Source organism: Natator depressus, chromosome 8, assembly GCF_965152275.1.
Source record: "Natator depressus isolate rNatDep1 chromosome 8, rNatDep2.hap1, whole genome shotgun sequence".
In the NCBI taxonomy this organism is placed as follows: Eukaryota; Metazoa; Chordata; order Testudines; family Cheloniidae; genus Natator; species Natator depressus.
Window position 1 is genome coordinate 43,443,886 of NC_134241.1, and position 25,933 is coordinate 43,469,818.

Here is a 25,933-nt window from a genome sequence, read left to right on the forward strand (position 1 = left end):
CTCCCCCCCGCTTTTTTGTAATTCTATGTTCTTGGCTGCATGCTGGGACACACTCAGGCTGTTCTGGGCCAGAAAGCAGAGATAGGGCCAGGAGCTCTGATCTGGTCACAGACCGCACAGCCGTTAGTTGAGTTACTGTTAGAGCTGGATGCTGCACAAGTGGCAGAGGTTGGGCAGGGCTGCTTTCAACAGACCGTTTATCTTGGGTGGTATATTGAAAACTCTTAAAAGTGTAGCTATCACTTTAAATTTTATGGAGACTTCCTGGTCCTGCTTGCAGGTTAGGGGGCTCTGTAGGAAGCCTGTGTTTTGTTACTTTAGCAGTCAGTCTGTAAAGAACCAGCTTAGAGCAAAGTGGGTGGGTTGTTCCTCTCTACCTTAAGGAGCAACCTGCTTTGTCTCTCTGCTTTGGGTTCTCATGTGTTAGGGTTCTGCATTTTAAGATATACAGTCATTCTTTCTGGAATATTGCAACATAACATTTTTCCCCATCTAATTTCTCTGTTTGTATGCTGTGAACATAACAGCTTGTATGGCAGAGATGTAGAGCTATTCCTCCCCTTTTGTGCTGCTGTCCTGTTAGGCCCTTAGTCCCACACATTTTCGCTCTCACCACCTTCTTTATCTGTAGCCGTGGATCAATGTGGCCACTCAGCTGACCAGGTCTTCACCATGCACTGTTCCCTCACCTTTATTGCCAAGGTCTCCCTGTCTAATGGTCTCTCAGCATCACTCACCTGCCTCTTCCTCCTGACGCTGGTTCCATCTCTCTCCATGTCTACCACGCCTCATTCTCATGCCGGTCAGCTCAGGCACTGGTTCCTACTCTGTATTCTCCCCTAGCGGGGGTCCATCCCACCAGTGCCCTACCCTCGGCTAAACCCCAACACCCACCATTCCTCTTGCAGGAATCCCATGGCCATATCGACTTCCCCAACAATGAGTTTACGTGCCTCCTCTAGCACTGCCATTTTCCTGGCCCAGCACCTGTACTTCTCCATCCTCAGAGGCCTCCAGAGATATCTCTATGCAGCTCCAACTCCCTGCGTAAACTTAGAGCTGGACAGGAATCTTCTGACAAAACACTTGTCAGAAAATGCCTGTTCACTGAAACCAAAATGTTGTAAGAAAACACTTCGGTTTCGCCAAACTGTGGCCAAACCGCAGGCTGAGTCCCAGCAGATTTCTCCCTGGTTTATGGCCACCTCCCCTGGTGGGGAGGCCTGCTGCTCCAGGGCCAGGATGCCCCAGCTTGAACCGGGGCTCTTAAGGCCTAGGGTCTCTGCTCTGTAGCAGGGGCAGCTCAAGGAGTCTCCCACAAGGCAGGGGCAGCTGGCTGCTGTTCCATAAAAATGAAATAAACGTAACCCCTTTGGGGTTGAGAGAGCATGGCCCCTTTAAGTTTTTTTTCCTAGGGGAGAGGGGGAGCAGTAAGAGAAAAGAGGGAAACTCAGGGGCGTGGCTCTGGAGCTAGGAAGAGAGAAGGGCTGCAGCCTGGAGGCCCAGGATGAAGTGAAGCAGAAAGAACCTGCCTGGGAAGGACAGGGCCACTGGTGGGGGACACCCCAGGACAGGAGCCAGGAGCACTATGTCAGGGAGGAATCACCTAAGGAGGACAGGCCGGAGCTGGACCCAGTATCACTGCTGCCCAGAGCTGCATGGGGCTGTGAGTACTGGGGCTTGTGATTGCACTGGGAATAAGGAGGGAGGCTGTAGCTAGTTAAGTGCGGGAGGTGATCGCCCTGTGTGGCTTGGCAGAGAGTAACAGAAGAGGGCACCGAAGAGGTTTGTTGGGGAAAGTTCACGGGCGCCAGAGACGACCAGGAGCACCCAAGACCTACCACTCAACTGGAACTTTGCTCAGGACTCCTGAACTCCGTGTGCAGACACATTGCTTAGTGTCTGCCCTTTCAGACTGTGCTACCACTGGGCCTGTGGTGCCTTGATTTGGATGCAACCCTGTTCTACTGCTTCCCCTATACTTCCCCTGGTTGTTTTTCTCCTCTCATCCCTCTGTAAATAAATATTTCCCTTTGTTATATCCACTGTACTTTTCCTGTGGGTGTGTGTGTTCACTCTGGGGGGTTTGAAACAGGTGCCCCTGGGGTGGAAGGGATTTTTCCTGCTGCATTCCTGCATGTGCCATCTCTTGGCCAGAGGTGCCTGCAGAGCAGAGTCCATCTTGGTCACGAGGGCGCTAAAAAAAATGGTTGTTTTTTTTCCAAAGCAATTTTTGGGGGGAATTTCCTTTGCATGGGAAATTCTGACATTTCTAGTTTTTGTTCTGAATCTGAACAAAATAGTTTTTGAAATGTCAGATGTTTCCATTCAATGGAAATTCCAAGTTGACAAAAATCTACCTAATGCCCCCCAGCCCACCACCATCCCTCTAATTTTTCAAGTATAAAATGACCAAATTCCAACAGGTCCCTCCTACCTACAATCTTCTCTCCCACCTCCCGTCACAGGTAGATTTCCTCTCTAAACCCACACACCCAGTACTTCTCCAGGATTCAGCATTACCCATCTACAGCTAAAATTTGTCCATCCCTCCTCACCATCAGCATGGGTTTCGAGTAGACTACTACTACTACCTCATCCTCTGCAGTCACGAACGCTGCAATTTTGCTCCCATCCAGTCCATTAAAAATGCTGCTACTAAGATAATCTTCTTGGCTTGTCACCTCTTCCTTCTTTCCCCTTTCTCCATGGCACCACACCCAAATGGATAGTCTTCAGCTTTAGGGCCTTCCTGGCCAATCCCCTCCCTCTCAACAACACATGCCATTGAGCCACTGACTCCTACCTTTGCTCTGCCAATGCCACCAGACTTTTGTGACCTAAGTCCAATTTCTCCTTCTGTGCTTTTGCCCACACAGCCCCTATGATTGGGAAGCTGCCCCTAAAAATCTGCAAACCAATATATGCTCCTTTCAAATTCCACCATATTGCCTACGGAACCCTGTACAATGGCTCTGTAGCTGGCCTGCCAACACTTCTGTCTATGATGTTAATCACAGTGGTTTACCTTGTCCCTCCCAATCCCATTGGTTATATGCACCTGTTCCCGTGTCCTATATATTGACTGAGCTCATTAGGGAAGGGACTCGTGTGTGCACAATGCTTAGTGCTCTCCATCGGAGCCTCTAGGTGCTATTGTAGCAAAGGTTTGGTTAGTAATTTGTTGTGCACTTGAGTTAGTGGGGCACAACCCTCAGCCTCATTGTTGAGCACCAATAAAAGAATGTCTTAGTGGAGGGGGCTGGACTGGATGACCTCTTGGGGGCCCTTCCAGCCCTACATTTCTATAATGTCCTGTGATCAGATGTAGCGAGGCCTGCCTTCCTTCCCACTTACCATCCTAGAAACGAACACACACTTGGCAACTCACTTCCTGGCCAATCTGATATCTTGGGAGCATGCTCTGAGTGGCTTAGCTCCCCTGATTGTGTGCAGCTCAGAAACAAACTGGAGGAAATACTCTGGGATTTTGGCTTTTGCAAGATGGTGGAGCTCAGGTTCATCATGGAGGGCTGGGGATGGGCTTTGGCTGTGAGGCCTGAATGTGGCTGTTGCGATGGAAGGGGTGACAAACAGCTAACAAATTAAGCATGTTCTGGATGATCTCTAAGGAACACTGTTTTCTGATGGTGAAGGTAGTGATGATGCGGAAGCTGTGTTGTCAAGAGACAGGGTCACGCACATTGTTCTCCACACTCCTTGCAGGAGAAGAGCTCAAGGATCACAATTGTTTCAACACAGGGGAAAGGGGATGGGATTGTGGTAATCCTGCTCTATCCTGGGGTGTGAAATATTGTTGAATAGCATCATGTGGGCACAAAAAAAAGCCACTGATGTAAAGAAGCCAGCTCAAGTGCAGTTTGACCATCAAAAGAAATGCTTTGGTCTTGTCAACACAACTGGTAGCAGCAGTGGCTTCCCTGAGCCAGTGCTGAGAATGCTTTGGCTGCTAGCATAGGCAGTACCAGAAAGTCTCCAGCTCTGTCAAACCATCCCTGAGACTTGCTTCCACCCTGTCTCACTCTTACGTACTCTACTGGTGAAAAAGAAATTTTTCCCATCTACTCTAGCAGCTAAGCCGTTCCAAAGCATCAGTTCAAAGGACTGTCTGCTAGTAACAGATTTCCAAAGCTGGTTAACTTCCTAGTATAGACAGATCCAACCCAGGCATACAGCGCTACAAAATGCAGCCATTTCAATTCAGGCCAGGTCACTGGCACAGAAATGGACGGCTGCTCCCACCCAAAGGAGATGCCTGGGACGTGAGTGTGCTTTCATGTCCAGTTTTATTAGTGTTGCATTAGTACCATAAAATAGTCGATGAGGTTGCGCACATTGCAGTTCGTTCCAAAAAAGGCTATTTACATTTAATTTGTCTTCATATAAAACCTAAAACCCAAACAAAACAACAATGAAACAGATGGACAACTTAGAAATCTACAGTGGTAACATCCCTTCATTTGACATTGTCACGTGTGCAGCAAGCATTGCTCAGACTATCTCACACACTAGTGTACCCACACTTAGCAAGGTGCTTCCTAAAGAGTGCTCTGAGTAAAGATGCACTGCATGCCAGTCAGACACACTAAGTTCTGGGATTCCTTCTATCCGGCTATACAGAAGGGGAAGCCGACCTGACTGGGATTTTGATGTGCTTCCTTTTAAAGGAATTAATGCCCTGCTACTTGCAAAACTATGGCTCCTCCTCCTCTCTAGCATCAAGTCCTAAAGACTCCACAGAAACCCAGGAGAGCTCATCACTCCAGCGCTCCCGCTTATCACTCCCGTGACTTTGCAAGGAACTTGCCAAAGGAGCGTCATCAGGGTCTGCGGGAGATGCTGTGCTCAGATGGTCACCTCCCACACTGAGCATCCCAGTGGGAAGGTCATACTAGAGTTTTAGCAAGTCCCCACAGTTCTAATGGCCAGGATACGGAAGTGCACTGAATGGAGGGTTTTTAATCATCTCAGCATCTCTAAGCAAACAATATGACAGAAGAAAACACACCAAGATGTTCCTACTGCCAAGAGCTTTCAGACTTTACATCCTGGGGATCTGAGCTGAAACAAAGCTTCCATCTGAAGTAAGAAGCCCCTGTCCTTTCAGTACTTCAAACTACAGGGAAAGAATACAGGCTCTCTATTGTCACCAAGATGTTTTGCTTACAAGGTTTCAAGGCATCTAGTACTAATTCTTGAACCCTTAAAATGAACGATTCTTAGAATGTTTTCTTGGTACTAAACACCTGGCCAGACTGATCCGAGATGGTAGCGATAGCTAGCCAAAGACTAACAAGATATACATGTCAACAAGAGTGTTTTAGAGACATTAATGGAACAATGCTGGTCAGTTTGGTTTTTAGCTGGGTCAACCGGCCTACAGGTGGGTATGGCGATTCTATACAAAACCACAAAAACTTCCCATTCTACTACTCCACCCTCAGATCTCCTCTCTAGGACATGACACCAAGGCTTGCCAATAAAAGCAGCAAAATGAAGCCAAGGGAAGGTTGATAAGTATCCTCAAACTAAAGTAACAGAGGAATTTTATACTTACATTTGAGATATAAACTGCTCAATGGGGCTGTTGTTGGGTTGGGCAGAAAAACGTGACTGGATTATAAGCAATTGATAACTGCAGGTGAAATTAATGGAAAGCCAGAGGTTAAGTGAATACTGTTGCTCCAGCTGCTGTTTTCTTTAGGGCAAAGAAAAACAAATGCAATTCCAGCAAGCATTCAAAACTAGTAAGGATATTCCCTGGCTTGCCATGGTAGATGTCTGCATTTCATTTAGCCATGGAAGTGCAGAACCAGAGCTCCAGTCCTTGGCCAGCCTACTAGGGATGCCTCCTTAGATCCAACCTCCAAGGAAGGGCTGGGGCCAGTTTCCCAAGAGAACACCAGTACATGGGAATGGCAGCTTTGCCAACAGGAAAGTGCTGGAGTCACAGCTTGGGGCTCCATGGAGCAGTCAGTCAGTATCAAGGCCCGGGTCAGTGTGTAATGGGAATCAAACGGATCTGCTACTACAGTACTTTCCTGCAGGAGGCCAGGAAATATCAGCAATCCCAACGCAGGTGGGAAAGGGGGGGGAAGTTTAAAGGTGACAAGGTGGCATGCAACCAGCTGAAAACTAGGCAGTCAGCTCTCTCCCCACCCCTCTGCCTGTTCACTGCTAGAAATCCAGGGGCCGAAGTAAAAGCGACTTCTAGATTTCCAGTTAAAGCAGGCTGATTCAGGCCAATGAGATAAAGCAAATGAGTTTCCTTCTTTGAGTCACACTCTGGTGGAGGTTCGTGCAGGTCTCTTTTCATTATTCCATAAAGAGTTTTAAAACTGGGGCTGTGCAGGGTTTCTTGCTCCATTAGGGTCAGTCTTCTTCACTCATCACGGCAAAGGTAATTAAGCAGCCCACCGATATCCTGATGGCCCCTTTCAGGCACAAGAACTGGCACCTCCCCCCGCCCCCTCCCGGTCAGCTCTGCCACAGGGCGTACAATGGTAGAGTCACAGCAAGCTGGCACACAGACCAATTCTTCAGAGTGACTTCCTGTGAACCCTGGAATTGGTGGTTGGTTGGAGAGCACCACGTGGGAGACCGGAGCTCAGCTCAGCTCACCCTGAGAGGAGGCTCCTACCATTGCTTTATCAAAATCATTTCCTATGGAGCAGTACATTGTCTGCACAGCCCAACTGCTGTAATACTCTGTTACTGCAGAGCTTCAGCTCTCAGACTTCCAGAAAGTTTTCCTAGTGGTCAGGGACGAAGTTAGTTGTGTGAAGAAACTCAGAGAAAGTAACCACTGTATAAAACTTTAACAAACATTCCCAGGAAAAGCCCAGGGAATCCAACTCCAACCCTTGGCTATGAGGCAGGGCAGCACCATGACGAGCCACCAAGAATGAAGCTTTCCCAAGATCAGTGCAGTTCTGCCACCCTAAAAACTCCAGCCTGAGGGTTCAAGGAGGGTTTCCTTGGAAGCCTTGCTACAGCAGAGAGCCCACTGCAGATGGCTGTACTGCCAAATAGCAGCTTGCCAGAGGTAACAAACTGTGCTGTCTGCAAGTGCATGGGTACCAAGCAGGCAGAAAGTTTTCTGGTGAATTAGATTTCACAAAATGTAATTAAAATAAAGAACTAATCCACATGAAACATTACACATAGTAAGAAAGGGGGCAACACACATTTGATAGGCAGGAGCCATGAAGTCCCATACCGGCTACTGTTTGTCTCTCTATAGTAGGTTGAAATACAAAGAGGAGCAAAGTGTCAAATCCTTCATTGCCCCGGTAAACAAAGTTATTGCAAATAGCCAGTCCAAGCCTGCCGCAGAGCTGCAGGGGCCATGAAAGTCAGGCAAGGGTCTCTGCCAGTGCTGGTGTAGAATAAGATGTGGGACTGAAATCAGACTGGATTTCAGTCACTCTACTTGCACAGTGAAGAGGGATTTAAGGAAGAATCTGAACTGCTGACTTCATTAAAAGGCTTGTCCTGAGACAACAGCTTCAATAAAGAGCACTGATGTGCTCGTGTGCTCATTCCTAAGTTGTGGCTGTCAGGCAACGCTGCGCTAACCCAGAGCAAGGCACAAGCCTCCTTGCAAGATCCTACGCGTCAGCCGCCACTATGCTGAAGCTAGAGATTCTTTCTGCTCCTGTTACAAACCGTTAAAGGGAAAACCTACCCTCTCCTCAGGGCTGCCATAAGCGAGTGAATAGATTACAGTAACCCCCCACCAGCTGCATCAGCATTTGTGTGCGGATCTGTGCGCTGACCTGCCCAGCTCCTCAGAGGAGTGCGCATTGCTGGGCTGCTGAGGACCCTGCCAGTCTGATGAGAGTCAATTCCTGGACATGGCTGAAATTGCACTAGAAAGTTTCTATCTTATTAAACACGTGTCTAAACCAGTAACCTGAGCAGTGAAGGGAAGGTGCATGTACTGTTTGCTCTGCGGATACTCCACTGTGAGGGGGAAGAAGGAGGCACTGTTCTCATTTAGGGCCCCGGTCACCCTCACTACTTCAGCAGGGCCGTTAGCTGAACACACCCCCAGCTGCCCACTGAAGTCCTGCCCAAGTCAACGAAACCCCTCCTCCAGGATGCGCCTTCCTGGGGCGTGACCCACACGCAAGGTGGAACAGGCTCCCCAGCCATTTGCAAATCTTTGTTCAGTCAGTCATTGTCCCAGAACATTTGGACTCTGAAAAATGCTTAACATATTGCTGTCCCTTTGAGAGGGTGGGGGAAGGAGCCACTCTGGGGATCTCTGAACACAGGCCTGAGCAGTGCAAACGCCTGCCCATGAGACTGGAACCCCCAGGAGGCTCCCCTTATGCAGCTGCACCCTGCTCATTCCAAGGATGGGGTGTTGGCTCCTCTGCAAAGAAAACAAGCTCTAGCTCCTGAGCCCCTGGGTTTGGCAGCATCTGCATGGAGGCTCCTCCCTGGAGCTGTATTGCCAGGGGAGCCCCACAGATCCAGCCCTGGGACCCCCTGGAGGAGTAGAGCAGGGTTACAGGTAACTAAAGCTGTTAGGCTTTGCTGTAGTGTAATTCCTTGCAGGGTTGAGGGGGGAGGATTTCTGGGAAAAGGCTCCACCCCTGGGAATTTCAGTCCACGTGCGGCTGCCACCAGTGTAGTGTGCACCATGCCTGGTAGAGGAGGGCTTCACTCAACTCCAGGGAGCTAAACCAGGTTAAGCAGGTGGTGAGAAGGATCAGAGCCTTGTTCCTCCAGTTAGAGCACCCTGATGCCCCTTCAGCAGAGCAAAGCTCTGTCCTAAGCTAGGGTAGGATTCCCAGCAAGGAGAGTTCCCGCAGTAGCTCCTACACCACCCACACACCCAGCTGCAAATGTGAGTGGGAGACAGGGGCTCCAGTAGCTGAGCCTCCTTTGGCTCCAGAGATCCCCTGCTGCTGACACAGCCCTGTAGGGCTACTGACATTGTAAATCAGAGCAACCTTCAGGCTGCTTTAGAATACCCTGGCAATGGGCTAGCACTGTGATATTTTAAGGGAAGGGGAAAGGAGAACATACATAGGTTACAGCTTCCCACTCGTGAGCTGCAGTAGTGCTCAGGCTGTAGTGGCCAGTGCATTTCACCCAGGCACTGGCTGGTTTTGCACAGTAAATCCTTAATCCGTGAATGGTGGGTTCTGCTAGCTGCAAGCTTGTATCCTGCTGGAGTAGCTCCCTTCCCATGGAGAGAAGCCCACAGGAAGTACAGGGGCACTGATTGACTCCTCCACCCCCATTTTCTGTGGCAGGCCCCTCGACCCCTTGCAGGATGGATCCTAAGCCGGCACGTGGCCCAGCTGGCTAACGGTGCATTGTGCAACACAGGTGCACTGCTGGAGTCAAAGAACTAGAATAGCTGAGAGAACCCTCAGGTGACACAATCCGTGCATGAGGCATTCCAAAGCAGTCCAGACAAGCCTAAGTACTCTGTCTCTGCTGTCAGAGCTGGCTTTGCTACATGGCCTCCTGCCTTGGAAATGGCAGCAGCAGCTCACATGGCTGGAGGGGGCCCCTAAACAAGGGATTCCCACCTGGAGTGCGTGTGTGTGTGTGTGAGGAATCTTGTACACATTGCCTGGAAGAGAGGGCACATTCAGAATGAGGTATGCAGGTGGCGCGTTTGCTGTGAGCTGGTATTTTATGTGCTTTCACATGCACATGTGCTTTTGCTGTGTGGGTATGAATGTAGCTGGTGTAAAATGCAGCTGCTCATGTGTAAGGGCTCAAGGGGCACAGGAACTAGCCAGTAGACTAATGCTTGACTCATTAGACAGCAGCTGATCTTTCCTGTTGTCTTTTTTAGCAACTTAATCTTTTTGAAAAGCGTTAAAAAAATCTGCACCTGTAAAAATCCATTCTCATGAGAGGCCGGGCAAGGTTTTATTGATGTACATAATCTGTGTGAAAATCTAAATAGCAACAACCCCACTGAACTGGTGTCCTTCAAATCCAGCTACAGGCTGCAGGGGGCATTGTGACGGGCTTGGTTGGGTTACTGGGATGGACTTGGAGCAATGGGATTCCTAAAACAGACATTTCATACTTTGTATTTCAGTCTCTACCCAACCTGAATCAGGCACGAGTGTGAACATGCCTGCCCATTTCAGTTGCTGGCCTTAAAACAATGACCCTCTGGCATTTCTTCACCTGTGGAGAATCCCAGGGTTTCCCTCAGTTATTAGCTTGGTTTTTGGCAGACAGCGCAATGTATTTCACATTCTTGGTACCTGAACTATTTGGTGGTGAACCAGGCTCTACTTTCTTCATGTGAAGTCTGGGGGGGTAGAGTTAAACATTTTAAAACACTTAATCCTCCCAGTACCTCCTACTCTCCCCTCAAAAACCACTCAAGCCCAATCCAGAACACCCAGCCACAAACACACCGAGGAGGTTTCAGGTTAATAAGCAGTGCAGTTATCCAGCTATCTGCTCTTAAGTTCTCCAGCAGGCCACCCCACTTCTGGAGGTTCTCCTGGTAATTTCCATGTTATCAGTACATCTCTACTTAAGACTGTTTTTCGCTTTGTTCAAGGGGATTCCTTTCCTTGTAGTAAACTTAAGAATTAATAGAAAAAAGTAATTCAGAAGTAATCCAGACGCATCTATAAGTAATCCACAGGAGAGAGCAAGCAGATTTGAATCAGCGTTGGCATTCAGATTCCTGGCTCCTGGGTGTGCAGTCTCCACACAGGGAGAAAGCCGCCTCGCTGAAAGCAGTTAGAAGTTAGGTTTGGAGTGTCCGAATATGCAGATGGGAAAGTGCTTGACATGGGAGGACCACTGTGCTGCCAGCTGAAAGAACTTCACATCATTCCACTCTACGCCATCAATCAGGACTGCAGGGGAAGAATAGAACAAGGAAGCAGGTCAAAAAGCACCCAGCAAAACAGACACACTGGAGAATCCCTATGTCAGAATTCTACGCCATCACATCATCCTTCCTCAGTCAGTACAGGAAACAGATGCTGCACTGACAGCTAGATAATAGAAAAATTAGGAAGACGGCCCAGTCAATTCTTCTGCTGCCCTGAAGATCAAATGAAAATGGCTCAGCAGCTGGGTTGGGAAAAGATGCCAGTCATCTCCCTGCCCACCCCCAACAGTGGGAAATTATTGTTGACTGACTGCATGCATTACGGAGAAATTCTCTTCCTCTCAAACATCATGTAGAGGCCACAACCAGAGCAAACAAGATGGACCACTGGTTTGTTCCAGAATCAACACTTATAACCCAGAAGAGTTTAGAACAGTAGTTCTCAACCTGTTCCCAACAGTGAACCTATGTTACAACATAAAACTTCTGGGACTCCTCTCCCACCTAGCTACAAAGGAAAAAGAGGGTTGTCATGCCCTCCGAGACCTGTTTGTAACTCCCAGATTGAGAACCTAAGGTTTAGTGGCTGGCTGCTCTATGTCATGTGTGGATTTCCCCATGATGGGAGAATCCTCTGCAGCCAGATCCACCAGGTTCAAGTCTGCTTTGTGTCACAGACCAGCACGTCCTGGTCAAGCACTGAGATGGCTGGCTTACAGGCAATAGAGCCATCATTAGCAATAAAATGCTCCCTTTTACTATTGGAAATGATGCAATAATTCAGCACTTACCCCGCAGCATATTCTGCTGATGTTTTGCTGTGCAAATCAATCTACTAATTCCTTCAATGCATTGACTCTTAGACTCAATCTCCTTGTCTTTTGTTTTCTTGGGCAAAAACATCACTAGAAGAAAATCAAACCAAACATGCTTGATCTCTACCAGCCACAAGAAGTTATACTGAAAGAATTAAGTAAAAATACACTGAAGTCTGAACTTTCCTCTTTGCCAGGAGTTTGAATGGCCAGGTACTCCCCCTGCCCATGCTTATTAACATTTCCAGTTCACAGAATTACTTACCAAGCATCGCCACCTTACAAACTGGGTCCTATTAATTGGACCTTTTTAGAGCCCCAAAGTAATTCATATTGCCTCTGAAAGTCTTCGTTGCTGTAAGTCTCCCCTTCATCCCCCTAGGGCAATTCCCTGCTGGGAAAATATCCAGTCTGTTAAGACAAAGCTCCACCCTTGTGCACTGCGAGCTTTGGTGGTTGGCTCAAATGATATAAAATCTGCTGTGCTCCCATGGAGATTCTTGCTTATTGCAAGAGGTTTCTAGAGCAGAAAGCCCCAGATGTTATCCTCACTTGCAGTTGAATGTGGCAACTAGTGCATATTCACTACACAAACACCAGGTCAACAGTTGCTCAAAGGGACAGCCGAGATAAGGGAGCTCCTGCAAAGAAAGGAACTGGGCAGGGAGGGGAAAGGTTAGGAAGCTCTTCTGAAAAAAGGTACCAAGGTCTCAGGATCCATCTGAATTAATAATCTGAAATTAACAATCTGGCTCCAGGAGAATTGCTTCCAAACTGGGGATGAACACCCTAGACACCCCAGCCTGAGTGATGTGGCATCTGCTCAGCATTAACTCTGGCCCAACTCTGCAATGGGGCACCCATGCAGGGCTCATTGCAAGAATAGATCCCCTCGAGGGAAAAAGTTACCAGCTATTGAAAAGCCAAAGCCATTTGCTGCAACACAGCACATTTTCAAACCAAGTGCTGACTAGCACAATTCAACAAAGTGCTGGAGATTTGATGTGTTCACAGTCCATTGCAATATGGCAGTTGCTATCTCCCCAGCTCTTGGAGAATTATTTTTTCAGGCCCATGCGCAGGGCCAGTGGAGAACTGTTGTAGAAGACTCCTGAAGGAAAAGGAATTCTAGAAGTGCCTCTCACTGGTAATAGATTTCCCAGAAAGTGTAATTTCCTGGCTTTCCAGTATTTGGGTCCCCCCCACACCTAAACTTCAAACATTGTTCGGCTCCCCAACAATCCTCCTCCTTTTTGAAATATTCCTGTGTTTACAGCCTTACAGGGAACAGGAGGAAGACTGAGCTCCTAGGTTGGAAAGGTGGTTCTGGTCATACTTGGAGAATGGAGTTTAAACTTTAGGTGGGGTACACGTGAACTGGAGGCTGCCCAAGGATGATGGCAGCTCTTTGAAACCTGCTGGTCTGATTAATCTGGGTCAGAGCTCATCTCTGCAGCCTGCACTCTGTCAGGGACCTGGGAGGATCCTAGTGATAAACACGGAGCCCTTCCTCCCCCCTTACACCAGTAGCTGAAGTAGATCTGTACGTATGGGAGGATACTGCTGTGGCTGACTGCATTCTTGAGGCTAACAGCCTTTTAATAGGCACCGATAGCCTTTTGTCAGTATCCCTTGCTGCGTGGTTTAGCTTGGAAGGATGGAGATGTGTGATCAATCCTCAGTGGAGTCAGTAGTTTCACTGGGCCATGTTCTTGTTCCCGTTATTTCCAACATCCACATCCTCCCTGGTGCAATCGGAGTCCCTGATGCCTCTAGACCCTGATCCGCAGTAGCACTCTTGGCAGGGGAGCATTGCAGCAGTCTCACATCAGGGGTCCTGAAATAGGATCTCCTTGTCTAGTTGTTTGCTGCAGGGCGAATAGCTCTCCTTGGTGTTTCCATGGGGCACACTACACCCAAGCTGTACATCTCTCATTCTCCATTCACTCTTTTGCTCCATCTCTTCTGTCGAGCCCCTCGCTTTGGTGCTTGGTGCCCCGTGTATGCACAGGTGCTTTTCAGACCAACTGAGCAGTCGTCTGGCCTCTGGTGTGTTGCTTCTTGTCTTCTCTTGCTGTTTCTATAAGGTCAATGTCGCCGGGTGGATTATCACATGTGATCCTCAGAATGGGGGACACACCTACGAGATCAATCCTCAGCCGGTCGATGTTGTTCCTGACTTCAACTTGTGGATGGAAACTCCCGGCCCCAAGCCTGCCAGGCTGCCATCAGCCTTAATGACTATCTGGGGTAGGGGTTCCCCCCTCAATCACCAGAGTGAGTTTATTTTTTGTGGCATTTCCATCAGCCTGGTCCCCTCCTAGCTTTGGAGTGAGACCATTTCTTGCTCATGTTTGAGTGTGAAGGATCCTAGTGATCCATCCTGAATCTAAGTTTCTAACACCCATGAAAGATCTCCAAACAGCTGACTATCAACCTAACAGTTTGGGGAGACTGTGCACTGCCCGGTCTTTTGCTGCCTGTATGAATGACCAGGTCTCCTCTCACCTTTCTGAATCACGTCTCTACTCATACCTAAATAACTCTCCCAGGTGAGCTGGCAGGATCTTTATCACTGCCTCTGTGGCCTCCTCCAATTCCCTCTTGGTTCTGGCCTTGATGAGAATGTCATCTACACAGGGAAACAAATGCATGCCCCCTGGCCTGGAGCTGTCCCACCAGGATCTCCATATTTTGTGAAGACTGGAAGCAAAGGAGAGCATTGCTCCATCACAAATGCAGCACAGGAATCTCTGGCAGGTGCTGGATGTGGCTTTGGTCAGGTCTCCTGATGCCCTGAATTTCCTGGGCAGCATTCCTGCTGCTCTGGCATGCTACGTCACCATGTGGAACAGTGTGCTTTTTATGCTAGGAGAGTATTTCTGGCCCAGCACTGCCCACAGACCCTCTGATTTCTTGTGGATGATTAAGATGGAATACTGTCCCTGAGAACTCTTCTGAGAAAGAGTCTGCTGTCCCTGTATGTCAGACACAGAGTGAATCTTGAGGTTACGTTGGTATCGGTTTCAAAGGGTGTTGTGTAAGGACAGTTTTCAGTACCCACTCGTCTCATAAGGCATGTTCTCTCCTGGTGTAGAAGATGGTGGGCCTGCCACCAATTGCTTGTCTCTGTTCCTCCTTGGGCAATGCTGGTGTTGTCTGGAAGAGGGCAAGGAGGGGTTGACGTCCTGTCATACTTTTCATCCTCTGCTGAAAGTGTGGTTTCCTCCAGTCAATCTGAGTCCCTTCTGTGGGACTGGTGAAGGGGGGCTTCAAGGTCAATTATGTGCATTGTCCAAATTCTTTTTGGAGCTGGAGAAAAGGTTGTGGGGCATCTTTTCCCCTGCAGTGCACAACTGCATTCCCCCCCCCCTTTTTTTTTTTAGGGGGCAGTGGGTCTCCGTTAAACCCAGGAGCTGCTGAGCCAGAGTCTCCAGACCACATATATAGCCCCAGGCTGTGCCTGAAAACAGACGAGCTGCCATTGCCCTTGTTGGGCTGTCTGATGGTGCCTGCTGATATGTCTGCAGTGAAAGACGTGGCAGGGACATTGATGAAACTGTTGATGACATCTGGAGGCCAATCCTCTTGGTGCCTGTGCCATAACAGATTGTCCTGGAGTGAGAGAGAGCGGCCCAAGGAGCCTGGGGTGCCAATAAGACAGTCTGAGGGCATCCTCTACTTTCAAGGGGAAAGAGACCCCTCCCTCCACCACAGTCGTGTCAGAGGTGAATCACCACGATGATCTCTGAGGTGTGGCGAGTGGTTTACTCAACAGTGCCCCATACGGGGATGCTCCAGCCTGAATGATCTTTTCTGCAGCCACGTTCAATGGCATGCCGTGCCCTTTGGGGAGTGGTGGGGGAAATCCATCTTAGACACAGATTGCGCCTCTTCCTCTCCACCTGGAGTCCCAGGGCTGCAACTGCCCTCTGAGGCATAGGGGTAAATGCTCGGGGATGGAGGGAAGGAGTGCACACATTAGATACCTCATGTTTTGACTCATCTGCCCCACCAGGGCAAGTCAACAGCGCACAGGGACCTGCCTGAGAAGGAGAAAGGGATGTGCGCTTCCTTCTGGCTGGATTTGATTTCTGTCCTGTGTAGCTGTCTCCTGAGAGGCCAGTGAAGAGATGGAAGAGGATGAGTCTCTTTGTTGTTTGAAACAGGACCCAGCTCTCTGCCGGTTGCTGTGACCTGCTCCCAACCCCCTCTGGGGTGGGAAGGGCTACATGCTTTGGCGTCTTGGCACCAAGTTTCTTCAGGGAGGAGATGGTGCCCACCCAGAGTTCTCCCACTGCTACTCCCCTGAGGTACACCACCCAGCTGAGCACCCCTTCATCTACTCTTCATTTGGGTCAGTCCAACTCTTTGCTGCTGAATCAGTATGCCAGGGGGCTCCATACCCTCACATGGGCAGGTTTCCTTCCAGTGGAGGGGTTGGTTGGCCTCCATCAGTTCCCTGCTTGTCTCCCCTTGCTGTTTAGAGTATCAAGGTGATGTCTGATCTGATAGCGTGCCATCCTCAGCATAGGGGCACGTGTCTGGGAGGTCAGTCCTCAGTGCCGAGAGTCCAGCCAGCTCATGCTGTCCTGGCTTCCATTTGAATGGACATTCAGAACATAGCACTTGTTCAGGAATGGTCCCACTCCTGGTTTCTTCCTTAGGGGAGCAGTGAACCTCACATCTACTGGATTCTCTAGGGCTGGCCCAAGTTTTGTGGAAGGTTGCACTGAGGCTGTTCTGCCTCACACTGCTGGGAATGAGCATATTGCTCTCCTCCTCAGACTCGTTCTCACAGACACAGTCATGCTACGGTCCCTCCTTGTCCAAGGGGAAGGAGACAGAAAAGCCCATGTCACCAGGGCTTTGGCACTCAGGTGGCCAGCTGTCTGCCAGAACTCTCTGCTCTGGGAATGAGGGAACTGGGAGACCCGGCACCCCCATGGATCTTCCTGGTTGCCTGGTCCTTGTCTGAGTGGGGGACAGGTATGTTTTGCATTGAGCTGGGAAATGGGGGGAGGTAGGCAGAAGCCTTCTAACAGCTGGAAGGATCATGGGCTGGCTGGTAGCACCATACTGGGACACAGGGGAGTTCCAAAGGAAAAAAGGAAGAGAGGCTCAGAAGACCCAAGAACTGTAGCAAGTTCTCTGCGTTGCTCCTCCCACTCCACATTTTGGTGGTGGGTTTCCAGCAGGTAGGTCCTTATGAGAGAAGACTGGACTGAAGCCTGTAGGTGTGAGGATACCTTCAATTGGGGAGGTGGGGGTGCTGTGACATACTCTCCCTTGAGTACTAGCAGCACAACTGCTGTACCCTCTTCTCCAGCCCCACCCTTCTCTTCTCCACGTTCTTCTCACACCTTCCCATTCTTACCCTCCCTCCACTACCCATACCCTGTCGTATGACCGCCAACTCCCCATCCTCCTTCGCCTCCAACCCTTTCTCCCAACAAACGAACAGTAGGAATCCAAAGGCTTGTCTACACGAGGAAACAGCCCTGAATGACTATTCCGCACTAGCTCCTTGGGTGGATGCTTATATAGTACACGAAGAGTACCTTTAACTTAATCCACTTCCAATTAATCCATCGCTTTAAATTCACACCATATCTTATTTCACAATAGATTCCCTGTGTAAACCAGCTGTAAGGGCAGTCTCTGTTCATCGCTGCTGTGAAATCATCTAACAAGGGTACAGGATGATACTGAGTCCAACACAAGGGCTAGATAGTTGCATGACCGTTAACACATCTCTACCTGCAATAATGAACAGAGCAATTCAATCTCATGCTTCAGGCCTTCAACTGATGCCCAGCAATTGTCACAATCGTATAGCTGGCTAGGTGCAGGAGGGGTATCTTCATCTTAAACGTCAAGTATTAGCCATCTTTAGACCACAGACACATCCATTATGGCAAAATTTGTGCACCCATGCCTGGAAAAAGTTTTCTACAAGTCTAAAGCTAATGGAGCAACAGTGCATGGAGTTCTTTAAGAAATGGCACTGCAGCAGAAAGGGCAAGATATTGTTTTAATGAATGTTTGGGTTTGATAAGGAAAAAGCAAAATAACCCCACCCTAAAAAACCCAGCCAAAGTCCACCCGTGAGATTGGGTGGCTCATGATTTGTTGTGTGTTCAATTATTCAGTGGCCTTGGCTTACCTCATGGTACAGCAACCAGCTTTTATTTCACAGGGGCAAAGGCGGATCAGGAGACCTACCCTGTGGTATGTGGTATGATTTGCTGGCACCAAACACAGCAACACGGGGAGTCACTCCCCAAAACACAAAAATAAGGTTGCCTCTAGGGCCACAAGCCAGCAGGCCTAACAATGGCATTTCAGGGCCGAGGAGCAAGTTCTATTGTTAAGACATCACACAGTGAACCCGGGCAGACCTGGAAAGCCAGGACAAGTACCATCGTCCACCTTTCACACGTCAGCAACACCCGATAGAGCAGCAAGTTGAATCCCCTCTCCTCTTACCCTTTTTGTTCTTTTCCTTTGTCACGACTGTCATTGACATTGTTGGAGTGCTGGTGGTCTCCCCACTCGTGGGTAACCTGCTGACCTGGAGAGACCGGAAAGTGCATTTGAGTGTGTTTTTGGCAGTGGAAGAGTCCTTCTTCTCTGGGTCTCTTTTCTTCTCCATGGGCTGAGCTGCAATCCAGTAATCCACCTGCAGTCCCATCAGCTCAGCACCAAGGCTCTGGCTAAAAGATGGGAGCAAAGAATCATTTCCACATGCTGACTGACAAAATTTCCATCAAAATGACAATCAAGGGCCCATCATTTTCACAAGTGACTAGGGATGCTGGCTACCCAACCTGAGACTCCGTAAGGTGGCCAGATTTTCAGAGGGCGAGTGCTCAGCTTCTTTGGCAAGTCACACCCCTCGGACGTCTCTCAGAATGGGCACCTGAGAATGGTAAGCACCCAGAAACAACTAGCCACTTATCAAAGGGTAGATCAAGGAGGTTAGGATCTTCTCATGAAAGACAATTGTCAAGGAAGCTCCATTACGTGGCACATGAGCCAGGGATCACTGTTACTAATTACATTTAATCAGGCAACTTCTAATGAATTCCTTTTCCTTTGTTTTAATTGCAATCCTGAGAATAACTATCAGACTGTTCTTCAGAAAGAACAGCCAGTTACTTTTTTGGGTGACTGCACTGTAAATCAGTCTGGCTAGAGTCACATCTGCTGTGTAGCTCACAAAGTCCAACCCATGGAAAAGGAATTTCCTGTCTTGGTAGTTCATTACCCCAATACAATCCTGAGCTTGACAATCACTTTCCCTTGTGGGCTACCAAAGTCAGACCTTGGCTGCCATCAGGACATGGTGCAAAACTCACTCCAGCTTGGTATTTTAGGCACACAGGGGGACTTAGTTACAAAACATAAGTCTGTTAATTGGTTGAGAAATTGCCAGTGGGTGGAGCAAATGAATAAAACACGGTCTACCATGGTGGCCATATCAGGTGATCACAGGAAAGGCTATGAAGAATGCACTGACCCTGTGGAGAAAAGTCTCAACTTTTTCACCAGTGGATGTTTGTTCTGTGGCTTGGCTCTCCAGAGTGGACACATGTGCGGGCCCATTCTGCTGACATCAGGCAGGCAGTGAAGAACATATCAGGAGCAAGAAATTTGGCACCAATCGTGCCCTCATTCAGACACTCTGAGCCTTTAGGCTTCTCAGCCAATAGCTGCCAAAACCCATCAGCTAAATCTGCTTAGCCTAGGCTACACGAGTCACTTCACCCATTTCCTCAGCCCCAGGGGCTACCTGGGAGGAAGTTCTCGCAGGGGAGCAAAGTCACATAAACCCAGTTGGCAGTGGAAGAAAGTTTGTGGCTTGGCTCCCTAGTGCTGAAAATGGCCCAAGGAGGGAGCAGGAAACTCGCAAGCTGAGGTGACAGGTACAGTGGGGCAGGCTGGGGAGAGGAAGGAAGGAGTACTCCCCACTGAGGTGACACCTTGGAAAATGGTCTTAAAGCTGGGGCACTCTGTGCAAACTCCTCAGACCCCAGTGCAGTCAGATCCAGCTGATAGTGCTTGGTGAAAATGTGGGCCCTTGATGGCTGCTCTGCAGACCTAGCTACAGAGTCGTCTCCCCAGTCAGTCCATGGACCTCCTGGAACAGGCTCTAAGTTGGGTTGAGCAGGCTGGCTAAGGCAGAGGCCAGCCAGAAGCAGGAACATATTTAGTGTGAAAAGATGGCCAAAGAGGACCATCATGGAACAAAAGGATTTTCTCAGCCTCTGCACGAAGTAGGTGGCAGCCCTTGCTGAGGTATCTGAGGGACAGAAAGGCTAGTCAGACGGCAAGCCAGGATGAGAGTGTACAGTGCATCAGCCTGCTGTGCAGTAACCTCCCATGTGGACATGGCTACAACATACAGAGAGTCCCAGCGTCCAGGTAGGTTCACACCCTGGCGCAGTAACTCATCGGGCAGACAAGCACTATCTTCCTCTCTTCAAGGAGTATCCTGAAACTAGAAGTCTCAGTCTAATTCGGCATGAGACTCATGGGGACCACAGTACCTTACCAGGATCTGGCTCCATAGGCTCAGCCCCAAGCAGTGTTTACAGTGAGGTGCAGTTACACTTGGAGTAGCACATTGCAGGTGCAGCATTAACCAAGTGGACGGGGCGGCCTCGTCTTAGGGACCCTACTTTCACATCAGTAACCTGCATTCTCCTCCTTCATGGGGGGTAATCTCCAGAGGCTGGGTCATACCAGAGGTGAGAGAAACACTCCTTGCGTAGCAGACACAAAGCTTCTGAAGAGGAAGGGGAACGAGGGGCAGGGCCTCAGGCATTAGTCACACAGGGAGAATTGCCTTTGGTGGTGAGACAGGGAAGGACTGAGGAAGAGGCGGGCCTCTTCAGAAGCTGCTTGGGAGGAGGGAAGGGAGAGGAGCATCTGGGAATACAGGCGATGGCCCCAGCCATAGGAGGGGGGTGCGGTGGGGAGACAGGGGTCCTGGAGAGAACTCTTTGCCATCTCTCCTGGGACCAGGCCTACAGTAGGTTCTAGACAGAGAGCGCGAAAGTGAGGTGACTCAGAATTCAGGTCTGGAATGGAGGGTGCCCTGCAGAGGACCTCCTCCACTTCCTTCCCCACAGAGGGGTGAGAGAACTCACTTCACCTGTGCTGATAGCCACAGCTCCTGTGGCTGAGACAAGAGATGGCGCCTCAGCACGAGGCTCTTGCAGTTTTCTCCCAGGAGAGGAGGAAGGGGCTGGGGAACACAGAGACCAAGGCCAAAGCTTTCAAGTTTGGAAGCACAAAGGAAGCCAAGTGGGGATTTAGATAGTGAATAACACTGGCCTGACTTTCAGAAATGCTGAGCCCTGAAAAATTCCACTGGAGTCAATGGGAGCCGAGGGGACCAGCTGCTCTGCATGACGGGCCTGAATTCAGCTCAAGATGCCTAGCAAAGCCTTCCCCATATGAAAATATTGGTGCCATCTCCTCCGATCCTGACTGGTCCTTCGCCAACTGCCTGCCACCAGAGGAAACACCCACTGTAGTGCGAGGAAACGAAAAGCAACACAATCCTGGCCTTCTAAAGAGACACTTCCATAGTTAACATGCGCCTGGCAAAATGAAACTGGAGACGCAAGCTTATGAAGCAGGGAGCCCTGCACTCAAGCCAATCTCATTCTACCTGGGGAGGCACAGATAGGCTATTGCACTGAAATGATCCCAGCACTGGGGAAGATGACTCTTGCATCTGAAGTCATATTCAAGCCACACGCCTACAGTGCCTCCCTACTACCTTCCCATAACTCACACTGAACCCCATACCTGAGCAAGCCCTCAACAGATGCTTCTCCTCCTCCCTGCTTTTCTGCCTGTCTATCTCCTGGGAGCTTCCTCCCTCACTTGCCATGCTACAGCTCAGAGCTTACAAGTCAAACAGCCTGGAGGAGGAGGTGGACTTGTCCTACTGCTTGCTTCTCCTCCAAACCCTTGTCCTTAATAATTCTCCATTATACAGCATCTTCCATCTGAAGATCATTAAACTAAATGATTAGGCCGCACAACACTTCTGTGGTGAAGGGAGGTAAATGATAAATCCCATGGACTTTCAATGAGATTTGTGCTCCTCTGTAATTTTGGCACTTTTGAAGATGTTTAGTTGGTAACTTTTAATGCCCTTACCACCACTGTGTGTAGCAGCAGAACACACACAAAAAATAAGCTTTTAGGGCTAAATTCTGCCCATAGTCACTGAGACTCCCCATAATCAGTAGCAGAAGCACCACATCTGCCCTTAGCATTTTCACTAGCTGTCAGATCATTTTTGTGGTTCAATTTGTTAATCGTTTCAAAAATATGGACATACAGTATTCCAGCACTGGTCTCACCAATGCCATATACAGAGGCAAAATCACCTCACTGCTGCTACTCACTATGCCTCTTTATACATCCAAGGACCGGATTGGCCATTTTTGCTACAGCATCACATAAACTCATGTGAAGTTGCTTGTACACCATGACCCCCTAGATTTTTTTCAGGGTCACTGCTTTCCAGGATGCAGTTCCCCCTACAGTTATAGGCTCTCTTCCTTGTTCCTAGGTGTATAACTTTTTCAGTCGCTCTGTATGACTGCCCTGTCCTCATCGTTATCTGCTATTCCGCCAATCTTTGTGCTTTCTGCAAATTTTATCAGCTGTGATTTTATATTTACTTCCAGGTCACTGATTAAAATACTGAATAGTGTTGGGCCTGCTACCGATCCCTGGGGAACACCACTAGAAACAGTCTCATTTGATAAAGATTCCCATTGACATCTGTCAGCCAGTTCCCAATCCCTTTAACATGTGCTCTATTGATATTGTATCGTGCTATTTCGGTAATCAGAATGTCATGTAGTACCAACTCAAATGCTTTACCAAAGCCCAAGTATATTAAGTCTTTGCAGTTATCTGTATCAACCAGCCCTGTACCCTCAAAGAACAAAATCAGGTTGGTCTGACAAGACCTGTTTTTCATAAAACCACATTGATTAGGATTCATTACATTTCTGTCCTCAAATTCTTTATCAATTGAATTGCACGTCAACTTTTCCATTATTTTGCCTGGGATTGATGTCAGGTTAATCAACCTATAGTTATCTGGGTCATCCCGTTTTCCAGTTTTGAATACTGACATTAGCACTCTTCCAGTCTTGTGGAATTTCCCTGGCAACCCAACACCCTATGGTTCTGAGCTATTGATAACTCCATTTTGTGTTGCTCTTCTCTCAAATTTTTCCATATCTTTAGTACTGAAGTAGCCAGAACTGACTGATGCCACATCTGTACTGAGTTGGTCTGATACATCCCAGCTCAGGATGAGATCTGTGAATCCAGCCCAAAATTACATTGGCTTTTTGCTGCCCTATTGCACTACAAAACTCATTTAATTTAGTCTCCATTAACATGCCCCAGGTCCTTCTGCATTTACTGTCTCCTAATTCCCTCTCTCCCACTGAGTATTCTGGATTATTTGCTCCTAGTTTTGTTAGCTTCCATTTTTCAAACAAAGTTTAATCTCCCCATGCTTCTAATCTTCCTTGGTCCCTCTTATTTATTGGACTGGTCTTCACAGCTCTTCCCAGATTTAGTGTCATCTGCAAATTTCATTAACATGCTTCTTACTTCCTCCTCCTAGACCATTGTTATTTCTTTGCATTGTGCAGCACCTCAAGGACCCAATCAGAAAGAGGCTCTACTGTGCAAGGTGCTGTATGAATACAGGGAGCGTCTCCATCCAGGACATTAATAAGGCCAGACCCTAACATGATTCCAGGGCTGTCCTGTTATCCTTTGTGATGGCCCTTGCTCCAGTAGTTACGATCACATGGATTATTCTTGAATTAAGATTGACGGTATCAAATGCTTTACTAAAATCCAAAGGCAGTACACCAGGAGGCCCAGAGAAATACCTGCTTTCTACACATTCTCCAAGACATGATGCATTAGGTCTCCAGGCCAACTGGAGACCTCCAAGACAAGACTCCCGTTTGAGGACACTAACAGAACCTGAGGTAAAGCTGCAGACGAGTATCCTCAGAGAGTGCTGCAGATGAATGTATGCAGACAAGCACTCTGCCAAACGACCTGACCCCCTCCCAGCCAAACGCAGCAAAGAAAATTCAGCCTGACCCTCATGAAGCCCCTATGACCCTCCCATCAGTCCTGACTCCTCCCAGTATCCACGAGTTAATTCCTCTGAAGTGAAGCAGGGTTAATCTCCACAGGGCAATAGGCTAAAAGAATGTAAAGGGATGACTGAGGAGATGGGAGTTGCACGTGGGGGAAGGAGGGCTGCAGTATTCCTTACAAAGAGATTTCATTTCTACTATATTTTGGGTAATACAGGGAGAGAAAAGAGGCGGAAGGTGCTTTACCTGGAGGAAGAGAAGCTGCCCGTGACAGACGGCGAGGAAGGTGGGGTGGGGGAAGCTTCCTTCACAGCAGGAGACACAGAAGGCGGGGTAGAGGAAAGGACACTGGAACTAGAGGGAGCTGCGTCATCGGAATCACCTTAAAGAGAATGAGTCAAACCGTTTGTCTGTGTTCGTCACCTGGGTTCTCCTGCTGGTGAACACCGTGCAGTGCAGTCTCTCTCTTGGCAGATCTCAGTCTTACGCCTAGGCCATTGTCTCTTCCTGCCTCTGTTTCACGGCACCCCCTGGGCCACTCACCTAACTTGTTTCCCCATCAGTAAATGGAACAGTAACTCCATTTGACAGATCTCACAGGTGGTTTGGGAAACAGAGTCATCTAGGGCGAGATTGTTGCCCCAGCTTATTACAGGAAACACACTGTATGCAGATCTCAACTCCACTGCAGAAGGGAGATGGCCAGCCACTTCCACAGCCCTCCCAGTGCTCTCTGCAGGAGCTAGGATTCTTGTGTAGTAAGGGGGTCGGGCCAGGGAGGGGAAAATTGGAGGAACATGCATTGTTCCCTCAACCCCGGCAGGGAATCCACACAAAGGTAACATGCTTGTTAGCTTTTCCATGGAACCCCCTCTGCTGAGAACTTCTCTTAAAAGGGGGGAGGAGGCAGTGAAAACGCACAGGAGGGTTAGGTGGATGGTCCTGTACCACTAGGACAAGGTGGTGTCCACATGGTTTGGGAGCCAACCCCTTGCTTTAATTGAAAGCGTGTGCATGAGTGGGGGGCAAATCCCCCTCTCCTAATGGGAGGAATTAGGAGGAAACTCCACAAGGGGAGCCCTGTGGAGTCCCCACGCCATCTTCACATTTGTAAAGAGCTTTGAGTCTCTTTGACAGAAGGCTCCACCATGTATAAGAGCAATGTGGTGTTACAACATGCAGCCTGTTCCCAAAGCTCTCTAAGGAATTAGTACAACAGCCAAGAGAGAGAAATTAAGAGGCATGGAGATGAGATTCTTCCATATGAGGCCTCAGATGAGAGGCGTCTGGAAGTAGAGATATGGGAATGCTGTTCCAGATGGGAAGAGATGCAGAGGAGAAGGCTCTTATACACAGAGAACAGTGGGTACAGGTGCGCCTTGGAAGGATGTGCAGTACACAAAAACATCAGGGACTGTGGAGTATGAGAAGTTGTCTTGCCCCGTATCTGAAGGACAGATTTAGGCCACTTGATTTCTATTCCCAACTCTGATTCCGACTTGCTGTTTGATCCTGGGTAAGTCACTTAATTGCTGGGCCTTTGCACCCCATCTTTCAGGCTGCTCTAATACTTACCTACCTCCAAGGGTGCTGGCAGACTTAAATATGTAACGTGGCGGCAGAGCCATGGCAACAGACATTAATGCAGCCTCCCCATGGGAGGGCTGTGTGGGGCCCCAGGCCTCCATGGTGGGACGGGGAGCTGGCCCCAGGCCTCCACAGGGGCAGGCTTGAGGGGTAGGGGAGAACCGCCCCCCAGCACGAGCTGGCGGAGTGGAATGGGTTGGGGCCAGGTCACTCCACTTCCTGCCGCCTGGTGAGCGCAGGGCAGGCCTGACCCCGCACTCACGGGGCGACGGGAAGTGGAGCGACCTGGCCCCAGCCCGCTCCGCTCTGCTCCCCTGGCTTCCAGCCTCAGGGCTTGAGGGGCGGGGGGGAACCGCCCCCAGCACTCACTGGCGGCGCGGAGCGGGCTGGGGCCAGGTCGCTCCACTTACCGCCATTGGTGAGTGCAAGGAGCCCAACCCCTGCTGCAGTCCCCAGGGGAACGGCTGGAGTGAGGGTGAGGCTGGGGTGGAGCAGGGGCAGGAAGAGGT

General features: G+C 49.2%; 1 protein-coding gene across 3 annotated transcripts in view; it reads right to left on the bottom strand.

The window, feature by feature from the left end:
* Nucleotides 1-4,294: 4,294 nt before the first annotated feature.
* Nucleotides 4,295-25,933, bottom strand: part of PACS2 (phosphofurin acidic cluster sorting protein 2) — a 182,922-nt gene continuing 161,283 nt past the window's right edge. For all 3 annotated transcript variants that reach the window (XM_074960863.1, XM_074960862.1, XM_074960861.1), the window contains 4 exons: nucleotides 24,084-24,219; nucleotides 18,160-18,386; nucleotides 11,647-11,760; nucleotides 4,295-10,877 (listed from right to left, as the gene is read on the bottom strand). In XM_074960863.1, coding sequence (XP_074816964.1) covers nucleotides 10,759-10,877; nucleotides 11,647-11,760; nucleotides 18,160-18,386; nucleotides 24,084-24,219 — 596 coding nt within the window. In that variant the 3' untranslated portion in view covers nucleotides 4,295-10,758. The remainder of the gene's footprint in view (nucleotides 10,878-11,646; nucleotides 11,761-18,159; nucleotides 18,387-24,083; nucleotides 24,220-25,933) is intronic.